The 13,976-nt window shown below is 46.3% G+C and overlaps 7 protein-coding genes across 7 annotated transcripts; 4 read left to right on the forward strand and 3 right to left on the reverse strand.

The window, feature by feature from the left end:
* Positions 1–465: 465 nt before the first annotated feature.
* Bathy15g00090 (predicted protein) lies at positions 466–1,957 on the forward strand (the record flags this gene model as incomplete). Its single annotated transcript, XM_007508680.1, has 3 exons — positions 466–537; positions 704–749; positions 921–1,957. 3 exons carry the CDS (start codon positions 466–468, stop codon positions 1,955–1,957), a joined length of 1,155 nt encoding a protein of 384 aa, XP_007508742.1.
* Positions 1,958–2,266: 309 nt separating this feature from the next.
* Bathy15g00100 (predicted protein) lies at positions 2,267–4,075 on the reverse strand (the record flags this gene model as incomplete). Its single annotated transcript, XM_007508863.1, has 1 exon — positions 2,267–4,075. One exon carries the CDS (start codon positions 4,073–4,075, stop codon positions 2,267–2,269), a length of 1,809 nt encoding a protein of 602 aa, XP_007508925.1.
* Positions 4,076–4,490: 415 nt separating this feature from the next.
* Positions 4,491–5,749, forward strand: Bathy15g00110 (predicted protein; the record flags this gene model as incomplete). The annotated part of the gene is made up of 2 exons (XM_007508819.1): positions 4,491–4,573; positions 5,029–5,749. 2 exons carry the CDS (start codon positions 4,491–4,493, stop codon positions 5,747–5,749), a joined length of 804 nt encoding a protein of 267 aa, XP_007508881.1.
* A 291-nt stretch (positions 5,750–6,040) lies between these two features.
* On the reverse strand, positions 6,041–7,555 carry Bathy15g00120 (predicted protein; the record flags this gene model as incomplete). Its single annotated transcript, XM_007508945.1, has 1 exon — positions 6,041–7,555. One exon carries the CDS (start codon positions 7,553–7,555, stop codon positions 6,041–6,043), a length of 1,515 nt encoding a protein of 504 aa, XP_007509007.1.
* A 342-nt stretch (positions 7,556–7,897) lies between these two features.
* Bathy15g00130 lies at positions 7,898–10,519 on the forward strand (the record flags this gene model as incomplete). Its single annotated transcript, XM_007508938.1, has 1 exon — positions 7,898–10,519. The coding sequence occupies one exon, from the start codon at positions 7,898–7,900 to the stop codon at positions 10,517–10,519; it is 2,622 nt and encodes an 873-aa protein (XP_007509000.1).
* A 427-nt stretch (positions 10,520–10,946) lies between these two features.
* Bathy15g00140 (predicted protein) lies at positions 10,947–11,699 on the forward strand (the record flags this gene model as incomplete). The annotated part of the gene is made up of 1 exon (XM_007508799.1): positions 10,947–11,699. One exon carries the CDS (start codon positions 10,947–10,949, stop codon positions 11,697–11,699), a length of 753 nt encoding a protein of 250 aa, XP_007508861.1.
* Positions 11,700–11,894: 195 nt separating this feature from the next.
* On the reverse strand, positions 11,895–13,676 carry Bathy15g00150 (predicted protein; the record flags this gene model as incomplete). The annotated part of the gene is made up of 1 exon (XM_007508727.1): positions 11,895–13,676. One exon carries the CDS (start codon positions 13,674–13,676, stop codon positions 11,895–11,897), a length of 1,782 nt encoding a protein of 593 aa, XP_007508789.1.
* Between the last annotated feature and the right edge of the window lie 300 nt (positions 13,677–13,976).

A 13,976-nucleotide genomic window follows, 5' to 3' on the forward strand; every position in this document is an offset into this window, starting at 1 on the left:
GTGTTTGCATGCTTTTTTTGCATGTAGAAGAAAAGAGTCCAAATTAAAAACACTAAACAAAAACTGTTAATAGTTTTACTCCTAAACCCTAAGAGTTGCTTATGGCCAAAAAGAATTATCCGAAGAAAATCTGAAGATCGAGGGTTCGATCCCCTCCTCAGTCAGTCAAATATTAATGGCTGTGTGGCCTAGTGGATACGGCGTCAGACTTCGACTCCATTTTTTTTGCTCGCGCGTGGTGTTGTTGTTGGTTTGTCGTTCGCTGGTTTAAAGTTTATTCTCGCTGCCAGATTATGGCTGCTGCTGATTTCTTTTTTCTTTCCGAGCGAACAAACTCCCTTTTTTCATCCAGATTTCAAATAAATTTCGCGAAAACCCCTCAAGTCCATCCGCCGTCCGTGTAGTGGTGGATACAAAATATAATACCCACACACATTCCATCAACAACACAACAACAACAACAACATGTCGGACAACGAAGGTGGCGGTGCCGCTGCTGATGTCGACTTCAACGACGATTTATTCACCTGCGCAAACGTGCGTTTTATTCAATGTTATCGTATCGCGCGTAAATTCTCGATTTTGTTCTTGTTGTGTGTGTTGATATTTTTCTTTAGACAACAACGAACCAGAGCATCATCATCATCATCATCTTCATCACTAACGCTTCTACTTCTCATGAAAAACAATTTGAAACACACAGTCAGATGTTGTCACCAAGTACAAGATTGCTGCCGATTGCGTGAATGGTACGTTTTTATTAAACTCTTCTTTTTTCTTCTCGTCTTTGTTTCGTGAGGAGGACCGATTCGAAATACTTTTCAGCCGCCCTTTTCAGACGAAGAGAGAAAACAATACTCTGCGTAAAACTCTTGACTGACAACGCATGCACGCTGTATCATTAATGAAAAAACAAACAGCTGCACTCACGGAAGTGATAAAGATGATCGTTCCGGGTAAGAAAATCGTGGACATTTGCGTCGCCGGTGATAAGCACTTGGAAACGGAGTGCGCGAAATATTACAACAAGAAAGTCGAAGGTGCTAAAGTGGAGAAAGGCGTCGCGATACCGACGTGCGTTTCTGTAAATGAACAAGTGTCGTACAACTGCCCAGAGGTGGAGAATAAAGACGTCCTCGAGGAAGGACAGGCTGTCAAAATCGATGTGGGAGCGCACATCGACGGCTACGTCGCGCACCAAGCGGTTACCATCGTGTGCCAGAAAGAAGGCGGCAACGAAAAAATCACCGGGAAACAAGCGGACGTCATTAAAGCGTGCATTGTTGCTCAAGAAGTTGCGGGGAGAGTTTTGAGACCGGGTAAGACGACAACGGATGTTTCGAACGCGATTACGAAAGTAGCCGAAGATTTTGGAGTTCACTTGGTCGAAGGCGTGCTTTCGCACAACATGAAGCGCTTCGCCATCGACGGCAACAAGGTTGTGTTGCTGAAGAAAACTCCAGAAACGAAAGCAGACGATCACGAGATTGCTTTGTATGACGTTTTCGGCCTCGATATTGTGATGACTACGGGTGAAGGTAAACTCAGCCAAAAGGATGAAAAAGAGACGCAGGTATACAAGAGAGCGTTGGAGAAGTCGTACTCTCTTAAAATGAAAGCGTCTCGCGGCGTGTTCTCCGATATTTGCAACAGATTTCCTTCTTTTCCTTTTGCGGCGAGATACCTCGAAGGTTTGAGCGCCAAGGCTGGTTTACCCGAGTGCTTGAAACACGATTTGTTGGTTCCGTACCCGGTGTTGTACGAAAAGACTGGTGAATACGTGGCGCACGTCAAAACGACCATCTTAGTCATGGGTAAAGGGAACGACAGAATTACGAAAGCGGTTGAAATGATGCAACAAGACGTTTCGAGCGAAAAATCACTCCAAGATGCGGAATTAGTCGAATTAATCGCGCAGCCGCTGAAACCGCCGGCAAAGCCGAGAAAGAAGAAGTAAATAATAAAGCAAGTGAGAAGTAATAAGAATACGAATACGAGTATTTGAAAAGTACGTTTTAGAGTCCGTCGGTGGAGAGAGACACAACCAAGTGAGAGCGAGAGGCTTCCCGCTCACTTTCGACGAGCGTTTATTTTTCTTCATGGTTTTGATTGCTTGTTTTATTGTTTTAAATGCTTATTGTTTGTTCATTTGTTCATTCCTTACACGTTGTGTTTTGAAACACAGCTAAAACCTATGATATGGTCAACCTTGTTTACTTTTCCTCTTCTGTATTTATTTATATTTTTTATATACATATGTATATATTCATCCGATTGGCGCATCTGTCGTCATTCCATCGCCCCCTGCCGATGGAGCTCTGATTGCAACGACAACTCTCCCCAAAACCGTCAAAGACGCGCCACTCTTTTCCATCTGTAATACTTCCGCCCCGGATTGAATGGCGACGGTTTCCGATTCGCCCGCACCGCTCAAAACGACAGAGGATTTCTTCGCGAGTAAATAATAATGCGCAGGCGAAGCCGAAGTGCTCCCTCGATCGATAATGAGCATAGCAGCTTCCGACTTGTTACTTAAACCATCGATGTTTGGCAACTCTTTCGCGGTGTTCCCAACGAATGTGGCGATCGGTTCCTTCGAGTTCTCCAACGCCTCCCAGTTCGGCACTGCCATCCAGTCTGAAGTTCCTTGCGGTCTAAACGTTTTAAATATGTTACTGGGATCGTTCGTCCCGACTTTTTCCACCACTTGCGCGAGCTTGATTGCTTTTGTCGTCAACTTACTGTACGCACCCACGACTGCAACTGGTCTAAACTCGACCTCTTCAAAGTCCAATCGCACGGAGGACACCGGTTGCACCGCCATTAATCGGCTTTCCGCATTCGCAGCTTTCGCCGCCGCGAGATTACTAACTTCACCAGTAGCTTCCATTCTGAACATTTCTGTCGCGGATTCCAATCTTCCTTTCGATTTATCCGTCTCTGCGTATTGCAAACCGCGGTCGCGCATCGATTCCGCTTTGTCCACGCCTTCGTATCTTTGCAACTCTTGAATATCTCTCCAAATTTTGAACGCCAAGCACTCCCCGGGTGATTTTCCGAAATCTTTCGCGATTGCAGCCATACCGTCGCGAATTTCGTACGCTCTTACCAATTCTCGCGACTGTTCTTCTGTGAACTCTCTCCTGGCGATGAACTCGGCAGCCGCGTCTCTTTTACCGCTCGGTAAAAAGTTGATCTGACTCAAGCACGGAGAGCCTGAATATTCCGTTTCAAAGTACGGAAGCAATTCGCTCGGAAAATCTTTAGATGCTTTCAAAGACGCATACGTTGACAGCCACGTTTGCCACAGCACTTGTTCTTTGTTTTCAATGCCAGTTTCGTCAAAAATTTGGTCTGGGATGTATCCCGCTTTTTGCAACGCTGGAATATACTTTGCCAACTGGAACCAATGTCCAGCGCGTTGACGAAGCATCATGATCATCTGATTCGTATCCAACTCATCGGTTACTTTTTGCTCTTCAAACGTCGGTGGCGGTTTATACTGCTGCTCGTAAGAACCCGCCATTTCTTGCCCGGGAGCTAAATATGTTGGTTTCGAGCCGCCGCCTCCGCTGTCGTTCGTACCAAACTTGACGCCTCCCATCGGCGTGTCTGGGTTCAAAGCACCGGTTTCTGCGTCGTATTCGTTACCACCGGCAGGCGGTGATCTGCCAAACTGTTGCTGTCCTGGTTGACTTCCAGGCATGGATATGACTTGGCCTTGTTTGCCCCCGCCTCCGGCGTACCCTCCGGGCGCAGACATTCCTGGTATCACATCCGTGGGGAAATCTTCCATGCCGGGGATGATTAAACCGCCTCCTGGTTTCTTTCCAGGACCAGAGGATGCCGACGACGGTGGTGATTGTGGTCGACCAGGTGGCCCTCCCGGACTTCTGTTTGGACCTCTCGGCGGTTGCGGTGGAGGTAAAGCGTGCACTTTTGTTTTCGTCGCGCGCTTTTTATCTCCTTCTTTTTGTTGGTGGAATTGTTTTTTCGTTGGCGGCTGCTTCTTCTTCTGTTGATGACGAAACGAGCAGGATGCGCTCGGCATCATCGCAATAGAGGACGACGACATGATGTGATGTTGTTTAATTCGTTTCTGTTTCTTCTTTTCAATGCTATTCACGCGTGCGTCGTCGTTCAAGCACCAAACAAAAGTATGGAGAGAATTCTATCTGAATTAAATAAAAAGCGAAAGAAGAGGAGGTTTGTGGTTGGGCCACCTGTGCCCGGCGCGTCCTCTCTCGAAAAAAAGTGAAAAAAAAAACTGCTTTGCACACCTCCTCCTGCCTGCATCATAGTTTTGACGCGAACGTACATTATGGCCGTCGGAAAGAATAAAAGACTCTCGAAAGGGAAGAAAGGCTCGAAGAAGAAAGCGTAAGTTACCATTAGCTCGTGTTGTCTCGGATAGAAATATCGCGAGTTGCCCTTTTTCTTCGAAAGCGGGTTTACGCGTTCGTTTTTTTTTCTGTGCGCGTTGGTGCGCGATGGGGTGCTCTTTGGGAGGAAAGCGTGAAAAACGCGCTCGAACGACGAGGATGCGCGCATCCGCGAAGAATCTGGTTGAGATGTGCGTCTGCACTGAGTAATTACTCGCGTGTTGCGCGCGTTTTTACCCGATGGGGTTCTTCGCACGATGTCTGTGAGCGCGTGCATTTACGTTTTTCAAGACGAGAGGGCTTGTTAACTGCGCGAAACACACGGGAGGAGAGAGAAAAGGAACAAAAAATTCTCTTTTCGTCGTCGTCGTCGCGCGCGCGCGTAGAGTACAGACGAACGGATGGTTTTCGAAACGGGTGAATTCTATTCATCGTGTGTTGCCCGATGCCTTTCGAGCGTTTGCAGTCACGCGTTACCTTCGCATCATCGCGGTTTCTTTTCTCTCTCTCAGAGAAATTTACGCGCGCGTTCTCATCAGTTTTTAGCCCTTTTTTCTTCCTCTGCTCTCTTTTCTTTCCAATTTACTAACCGCATATTTCGCTCTTCTTCTCTCTTCTTATTTTCGCGTATTTGAACAATAAACAGCGTCGATCCGTTCTCCAAGAAGGATTGGTATGACATCAAGGCTCCGTCCATGTTTACCGTTCGCAACGTCGGTAAGACGCCGCAAACGAGAACGCAAGGTACGAAGATTGCCTCGGATGGTTTGAAGGGGAGAATCTTTGAGTGCTCGTTGGCGGACTTGAACCAAGACGAGGATCAAGCGTTCCGCAAAATGTTCTTGAAGTGCGAGGACGTTCAGGGTAAGAACGTTTTGACGAACTTCTACGGTATGGACTTCACCACGGATAAAATCCGCTCCTTAGTCAGAAAATGGTTTTCTTTGATTGAGTGCTTCGTCGACGTGAAGACGACGGATGGGTACACGATGCGCGTGTTTTGCATCGGTTTCACCAAGCGTCGCGTAGACCAAACGAAGAGAACTTGTTACGCTCAATCCGCGCAAATCCGTAAGATTCGCGCGAAGATGGTTGAAATTATCAAGAGAGAGTGCGAATCGTGTGACTTGAAGGAGTTGGTTTTGAAATTTATCCCGGAAGTTATCGGTAAAGAGATTGAAAAGTCGTGCTCGGGTATCTACCCGTTGCAAAACGTCTATTTGAGAAAGGTGAAAATGTTGAAGACGCCGAAGTTCGACGTAACGAAGTTGATGGAAGTTCACGGCGATTACTCTGGCGAGGAGGTTGGTCAACAAATTCCGAGAGCTGAGGAAGCGAAGCCGGAAGCCGCCGCTGCCGAGGAATAAAAAACTAATAAGATAACTAATAAAAATTGGTGGGTGTTCGAGAAGAGAGAGAGAGAGAGAAAGGAGAGAGAAGATGTGAGGAGGCTGGAGAGAAAATAGATTAAACAACTGGTAGTGTTTATGATCGCATAAGCACGAGCTTAAAATAGTAGAATTTTAATTGAAACAAAAGTACAACAAACGGTACAACCAAACGACAATAAAACGCGTTGAAAGCACACACTTTTACGAAATTCCGCGTTTGAAGAAGAGGTACTTTTATATTATATATTATACGTATCAAATCGAAAATTAGAACATGGCTCTGACGGTTTCGAATCGCGCAGCGCCGGCGATATCGCCGGACAAGCACAGCGTCGGATTTGATTTTAACATTTGCGCGGCTACTTCTGACAAATCTTGCTTCGTCAACTTGCTCACTTCGGCGATGAACTCTTCCGGCGATTTTCTGTGGTTATACGTCAACATTTGTCTTCCAATGTCTTCGGCGACGACAGCTTTGGATTCCAAGTTCATCAAAATTGAAGAAATCGTCGCGTTCTTCGCTCTCTCGACTTCTTCGTCCGTGATTTGGCTCGCGTTTGCAACCGCGGATAACTCCTCGGCCATAACGGCGATCATATCGTTGACGTGTTGTCCATCCGTCATGGCGGAAATCCCTACGATGCCGGTGTCGTTGTAAATCGAGTGAAATGCCGTGCAGTTTTGAGCCCATCCGTATCTATTGAGCACGCGCGTGTACAATCTAGAGTACATTCCTTTTCCCGGACCACCCGCGGAGAAGGATCCACCACCTCCAAGCAGCATGGATAAAACAGTCACCGCCGTGGATCGCTTCGCGTCTCTCCATCCTCCTTGGAATTCAAAACCTAAAATTAAACTCGTGAGTGGAGATTCATTCTTCACTCGAAAGTCACCGCCCATATATTTCGACGGAATTTCTTTGCCCGTCGTCGTCGCCGAACCTTTACTGACAGTCTCCAACATTGGACTCGCGATGGACACCAACTCTTGGTGATCCGCGCCCGAAGCCGCCAAGACCATTCTCGGTGCGACGTAATTTTCGGCGATGAATTCGCGCAAAGCGTCGCCGTCAATCGCGTCTATAGATTCTTGCGAGGCTAAAAGTGCGTTTCCTAATCCTCCGTCGTACGCCGTCGAGTGCACAGCCTCCATCAACATAGCTTGTGGATTCGTTTTGAGCTCTTCGATTTCTTTCTTCAAGTCTTTCGCCATCTTCGCGACTTCGTGGTTAGCGAGCTTCGGATTCAAAGCCGAATCGCAAAGCAACTCCACTGCCTCTGGTAAATGCGTTTTTAACGCATCCACGGTGTAAGACATTTGTTCTCTCGACGCCGCGGCTAATAAACTCGCGCTCATCACTTCCGCCTCTTTCGTAATTCGAAAGTTCGTTCTGTTCGTCGTCGCTTTGAAAGCCATTCTTTCGAGCATGTGCGAAGCGCCTGACATGTACGGCTGCTCGTACTTACTTCCACTTTCCAAGTATAAACCGACGGCCATGGTCGCCCCGGGAGTGTTTTCTGAGGCAATCGTGGCCCCGTTTGAAAGCGTCGTGACCAAAGTTTTTGGCGCTTCTTTCGGGTAGATCGGGCTTTCGGGAATGATAACATTCGGCATAGGTTCGTCCATCGGCGGTTGCTTCGTCGCCGATCCACCGAAGATTTGGGAGAAAATGGACGGTTTCGTCGTTGCTGCCGCCGCCGATCGCTCTTTCAAAGCCGGCAACGACTGCGCGAAAGAGGAGGAGGTTTTCAAACCTCGTCGTAAAACGTTTCGACTGCTCATTGTGTGTGTGATGATTGTGATGATCGGAAAGAGAGTCTCAGTTCGTAAAAAAAAACACAGACAAAACAAAAATTCGACTCTTTTTGGTTTTACGTAAAAGACGACTTAAAAAAATATATCTCTTTCTTCTCTCCTCCTCAAATAACACAATTCGCATCAAAAGTGAAAACGCGACGAACGACAACGAGTGAAGAGACGAAGAACGTCTCTGATCTTCTTTGCGTCTGCGATCTTCTTTCTCAGAAGATCGGAAGATAAGAGATAGATCGATACATATCGATCGATCGTTTTATTCGTCCACAAAGCATTCACAGATAGATACGCTTTAAATTTTATTTCAAAATGAAAATGCAAATTCGAAGTGTTTGGAGTTTACCCGTCGGAAGCAGAACAACCGATGGAAGCGGAAGAAGCGCGAAGAAGAAGAAGAAAGCGGATACGAAATCGTCGTCGTCGTCGCCGTCTTTATCGTCGAAGAAGAACGAGTTCGTGCCTTCGTTTCGAGAAGCGATGAAAGTCAAGGTGAAAATAATCGATATTGATATTCTCAAGCGGTTCACCGGAGAACGACGAGAAGAAGAAAGGAAGAAGAAGAAGAAGGAGAAGAAAGAGACGAAGAAGAAGAATACGACGACGAATACGAAGCAGAAGGATGCGAAAGCAGTCATATCCGTATCTTCTTCTCGCGATCAATCACCACCACCAACTCCCTCTTCTATTTGGCTTTCGTATTGCGCGTTCGGCGCGACGGTGGTCACCACAGTCGCCGCGGGAGCGTTCTTCTCCACATTCGCAAAGAAAAGAGGAGAAAGGGGTAAACGAGAAGAGAACGGCGATGATGCATCTCTCCAACCGATCACGTTTGCATTCGATACCCCGCAAACCGCGGCGGTTAGAAATAAATCGCCAAGACCTCCTAGACGGAGCGAAGACCAGCACCAGCGGGAACAACAAGAAATTTTACGACGGAGAGAAGAGGAAGAAGTCAACCCGTTTTTGAAACAGATGGAAGATTCAAACGTCGCGTTCTCTTCTCAGCAGATTAAAAGTAACATCATTCCGCGACCATCATCATCACCTCCACCTCAGCGGTTGTTCGAAACTGAACCGTCGTCTGGGAAATCATCATCACCCCGTCCTTCTTCTTCGACAGGCTATGTGGTGCCTAAACAAGTCGAAGCGATGCAAACGAGAGAAACATCTTCGACAGCGGCTGCAGTTTTTGATGGAAAAAAAGTGGACGAATTAAAGAAAGAGTTCAATCAGTGGGCGTTAAGTTACGACGATGAGTTACACCCGTGGGATCGAGCGTTAGACAACAAGAGGTACGATGCGATTGCTACACCGTTATCATCATCATCCACTGTAGAGGAAGAAAGCACCAATAATAGTAGCAGTAGCAGTAGCAGTGATGCACTGAACCCCGAATCGGAGAAACGAGAAAAGGAAACGAAAGTCAGAGAAGTTGCGCGACGACGTCGAAATAGCTACTTCGCCGCCATATCTTCAAAACGGTACGCGCCGACGACGATAGAACAACTCGCTCTCGAAGAGAAAGTTAGAGAACGCTTAGCATCAAGCACCCCTGTATTTGATACTGAGGGTACATTTTTTGCAAAAGAAAGTAAAAAAGAAGCGATGGCGTTGTACGGTACCGCCTTGGGAAAGCTCTTTTACGAGAAGTCTCCAACCACAATTGTTGGCGAAGGTACATTTTCGGACGTATTTTCAGCACAGAAAGATGCCGCAAGCAATTTATCATCGCTCACGTTGAGTAAAACGGACTTCTTTACGCAGGGTGAATCTGTTTTGAAGTGTTCTGCGCCTTTTCCGGGCCGAGACGCTTTCGATGCTCCTCAAGGAGACGGGTACGGGTTTGGGAAAGTCGAAACGGCCGTGTTAGCTACGCTACCGAAACATCCAGCGATTGTTGAAGTTATTGCGGCCTTTCTCGAATCCGATAGGAACGAATCGTACTTGTTGTTGAAAGATCACGGAGAAAATGCGCATGAGGCGAGAAAATTAGGACGATTGACGCCGAGAGAGTGCCGCGCGATGGCCCGTCGTATTTTGCACGCGTTGAAACATTGTCACGAACGTAACGTAATTCATCGCGACATCAAGTCTGGCAACATTCTCATCAGAGGTAGAGAAGGCGCAGAGGATTTCAATCGAAAAGCAACCATCATAGATTTCGGTGTCGCGCATTCACAAACGGCGTGTGAGTTGTACTTTTCGGAAATCGTTCCCACAACGAACGAAGAAGAGGACGGGGGTTCATTTCAAAGCGGCGGGAAAAAAAATATGGTCTGTTCTATCGAGTACGATCCAAGCAGCGGAACGCCTGGGTATCAAGCTCCAGAAGTTTTGCTCGGGAAATACGAATTACCTGCGACCTCGTCCGAAGGCGAAAGAATCAACGACAACGACGGCGAACAGGTATCGATGGAAACGTATGCGAAAATTGACATCTTTGCATTTGCCATTGCGATGTACTTTCTGTGCACGGGAAAAGAAATCTTCGCGGACTCTTTAGATGCCGGAGAGAACATGACGACAAAATCGAAGCAGAAAGCGATGGCGATGTCCGAAACCGAATTAAATCGCTTGAACCAAACCGAGCTCGAACTCGATGCGAAAATTCTCACACAGATGCTCACTTATCCTGACTTTCGTCTCGCGCCTTCGCAAGAAAAAAATATGCGAGAACGCTACGGCGACTTGGTGAAGAATCAAAACGAAATCATCCAATCGACGACGCTTACGGAGAAGATCATCGAAGATTTATCTGGTCGTCAACCCGTGGCGTTTTGTAAACTCATCGCGAAGTGTTTAAGCGTCGATCCGAGTAAAAGACCGAGTGCGGTCGAAGCGCTCGCTTGGGAGAATGCCTTTGTCGGCACCGATGAAGACGAAGACATTTTGGCATATGAAAAAGCGTCGACCCCGACGATGACGAGATGACGAGGGGTAGACAATAGCACTCGCACAGAGAGTTACATACGGTAGATTGCGCGAATGAATGTATAATTATTACATTATTTATTTTGTACCAGTTTTCCAGTGGTACCCAAAATACGTCCTCTTCTTCTTCATTCGCAACGAAATCACATCAAATAAAAAACACCTTTAACAGCACAAGTTTGAATTCCTCAAACAAAAAGAGCAAAAGTGATAGTATCATCCAGACAAACACTCTCTTCGTCGTCGTCTTCGTAAAAGTCTTCTTCTCCTTTCATCTGTTGCGCGTGTGTTGAACGGACCTAAAGGAGCGAGAAAGAATCGTTCTTCGTGTTAAGGAGAAGTCTTGCTTCGGTTCGTGAGTATATTGAGATCTCCAATCTCATCATCATCATCTTCATCATCGTCAAAAACGACGGAGCGGAAAATTATGGACAACACCACCAACCATCAGCCTTCTTCTTCTTCTCTGCTTCTCTCTTCGTTAAAAGATTTACTTCCAGAAAAGAACTCGGTGATTATATTCTCAAACAGAATGAAAGGTTTGCTCGCGAAATCAGACGGGAAGGATAAAACCTTGGCGTTGTTGCAGTATTTAGCCATGTTTACGTCCAACGGAACGCCCGGGAACGCGTTGAATTTGCAAAAATCGTTTGGGAGCGCGAGGAAACCGTTTCGGATTTTCAAAGAGGTGGAGTTTTTACTCCCGGTGATTGAAAATCCACCGGTTGGGAATCAAGCGAAAGTGTTAGTTGCGTACTCAAAAGCGATTGGAATGTCGGCGTACATGGCTTTCGATCACATCGTATTCTTAGGCGCGACCGGTTTAGTCACGAACAAGCAAATAACCGAACTGTGTCAAAAGCTCTCATATTACGGGTGGTTCGTCGGGTCAGTAGCTGGGTTGTACCAAAGCGCGAACGAGTTAGGAAAATGTGTGAGAGATGTCGCGGAAGCGGACGACGACGAGGATAGAAAACAAGAAATCGCAAAGGTTGCCAAGCCAGTGTTTACCGCCATCACGACCAACACCTTGCAAGCGTTGTTAGCGTTGGCGCTTTTGGAGAAAATTCCGATGAAGAAGAGGAACGTAGGAGCCTTAGGGGTCGTTTTGAGCATGTTGAACGTGTACTCTATGTTTCCGCCGCCACCACCGCCAGATGCCAAAGACAAAGGAGAGTAGATGTATAAAACAATTTGAAAAAACAGAAGTAGTTAGTCATACAAAAAAGTATTTACCAGTACTCTTGTACCTCGCGCCTCGTTTATTATATTATTATTATATTTCTATAGTGGTAGTAGTAGTATGTGGGAATCAATGTTCTTTCAGATGTTTCGCAACATCTTTCATAAACTCTCTTTTCTCTGCGCGTTCAGTTTACAAATTTTCCTGCGACGGAGGAGTCTCGTCGAACTTTGTCGCTTTCCTCTTCTTTGGATCCGGTTGCGTTTGCGTGAAGCCTCCGAGATCCCAATATCCAGCCGGATCTTTCGGAGGAACGTACTTCGCGCGATGACGGGAATTTTCCAGGTTTCTTGGCGGTGCCCCGTTATTCGTGTTATTATTCAAAGCGTTACTTCCGTGTTCGCACGCCCTTCGATCGAGTTGACCGGCGACGGCGTAAAACCTTTCGCATTCTTGGCACGCGTACCCGATGAGCTCTTTTCGCGCCTCTTTCCCACGAACAACTTCTTGGTACTTCACCTCTCGCAGTGGTTTGTCAACAGGTAAACATTTATTCGATTTTTGCTGATGATCTTCGCGGAGTTCTTGCTTCGTGCGTTTCACTTCTTTCTCTTCTTTCTCTTCTTCTTCTTGGGTGTTCTTGATGACCAAAACTTCCTCTTCTCCCGGCGTGTTCTCGTTGATTTGCGCTTCGTTCGTTTTAGGCGTTTCGAACATAGCGCCCGATCGCGGTGGCGGTGGTGTCTTCGTATCGCTAATCGTCGTCGTTTTCTTCTTCATGGCATCGTTCCACAAACCCCGAACTTTCTTCGAAACGCCTTTCTTTGCTGCTGTTGAAGCCGCCGCGGTGCCTTTTTTACTCGCCCCTTCTAAACTTGCTCTCTTCGACATTATCATCATCTTCGACGCGTCGACGTGCTTCTTCGGCTTTGGTTTATCTGTTTGATGATGTTGTCGTTGTTGTTGTTCTTGTTGTTGTCGCTGCGGATTTACGAATGCGTTAGATTTTATCGTCGTTTCGTTCTTCTTATCAAACGCCCAAAAGTCTTCCGTTCTGTTGAACGAAAAAGATTTTTCGTCGTCGTCGGTTTTCTTATCGTTCTTCTTTCTAGCGCTATACTCGTCGTCGACATCGTTCATCTCGTCCCGGTGTCGAAGAGAGTGTTGTTGTTCCCGTCGTCGTCGTTGTCGTTTTTCTCTCTCTTCCTCGTCGTCTTTCCCTCGTCGTCTGTTTCCAATCTCTTCGAGCTCTTCGTCTTTGGTCGTGTAAACTTCGCCGGCGAACACGGCGTACTTCGAAGCCGGAGAGTGCGGCCGCTTTCTCTTCGCAGTATTCTCTTCTTTTCCTCCTCCTCGCTTTTGTTGTCGTTGTTGCTGCTGCTGTTGTTGTTTTCTTTCGTACTTTTCTAATTTTGAAAGCGCCACCTCTTTCTCCTTTCGATACTTTGCCGCCGCTTCGCGATAAATCATCAACTCGGCTTGTAATTTTTGAAATCGCGCTCGCGATACGAGAGTTTGAGTATCCTCGTTGTTTTTACCACCGTCGTCGTCAAAAGAATCCTCTTCTTCTTCTTCTTTAAATTCGTCGTCGTCGTCGTCAATTTCAGTGTTAGTATCGTAAAAATCGTCTCTTTCGTCTCTCTTTTCTTCTTTGATGTTTTTTAAAGAAGGAAAACGTAACAACTTCTCTCCCATCGCCTTCTCTCGAAACGAGTCTCTTTCTTTCGTCATCAACGTTAAACTTTTCATCAAATCGTCCTTAATTTTCGTTAAACGCTCGATTGAATCTCTCATCTTCTCTTTCTCTTTCACGTTCTCCTCGTGTTCTCGTTTGAAGTTCAGTTGCAGTTGAGTGCACCGCGCGTTCATTTCTCGTTGCATTTCTGAAATCATAAACGGCACGTTTCCTTCTTCGTTTTTCACTTCTTTACCATCATTTCCACCTTTACCACTCTGTTCTTCATCAGTCGTCATATTTAATACTACTACTATAATACTCAGTATTATTTTAAACGCTGTAAGAAGAAGGGAGTAAAAGAGATTATATATATGCAGAAGAAGCGTAAAGTAATATTATGACGACTGACGGTGAACGTCTGTGTGTGTTTGAAGAGAGTGACTTAGAGAGAGTTGTGGAGGAAATGTGTCTCTCTCTCTTCGTTTTTTTGAAGAAAAATTTGAGGAGATGGTGGAACAACTTTTTTTTGTCATCAGAAGACGAAGAAGAAGAAGAAGAAGAAGAAGAAGTTTTTGCCAAGAATGATGATGGAATCT

The sequence above is a fragment of the Bathycoccus prasinos genome (assembly GCF_002220235.1).
Source record: "Bathycoccus prasinos genomic : Chromosome_15".
NCBI lineage: Eukaryota > Viridiplantae > Chlorophyta > Mamiellophyceae > Mamiellales > Bathycoccaceae > Bathycoccus > Bathycoccus prasinos.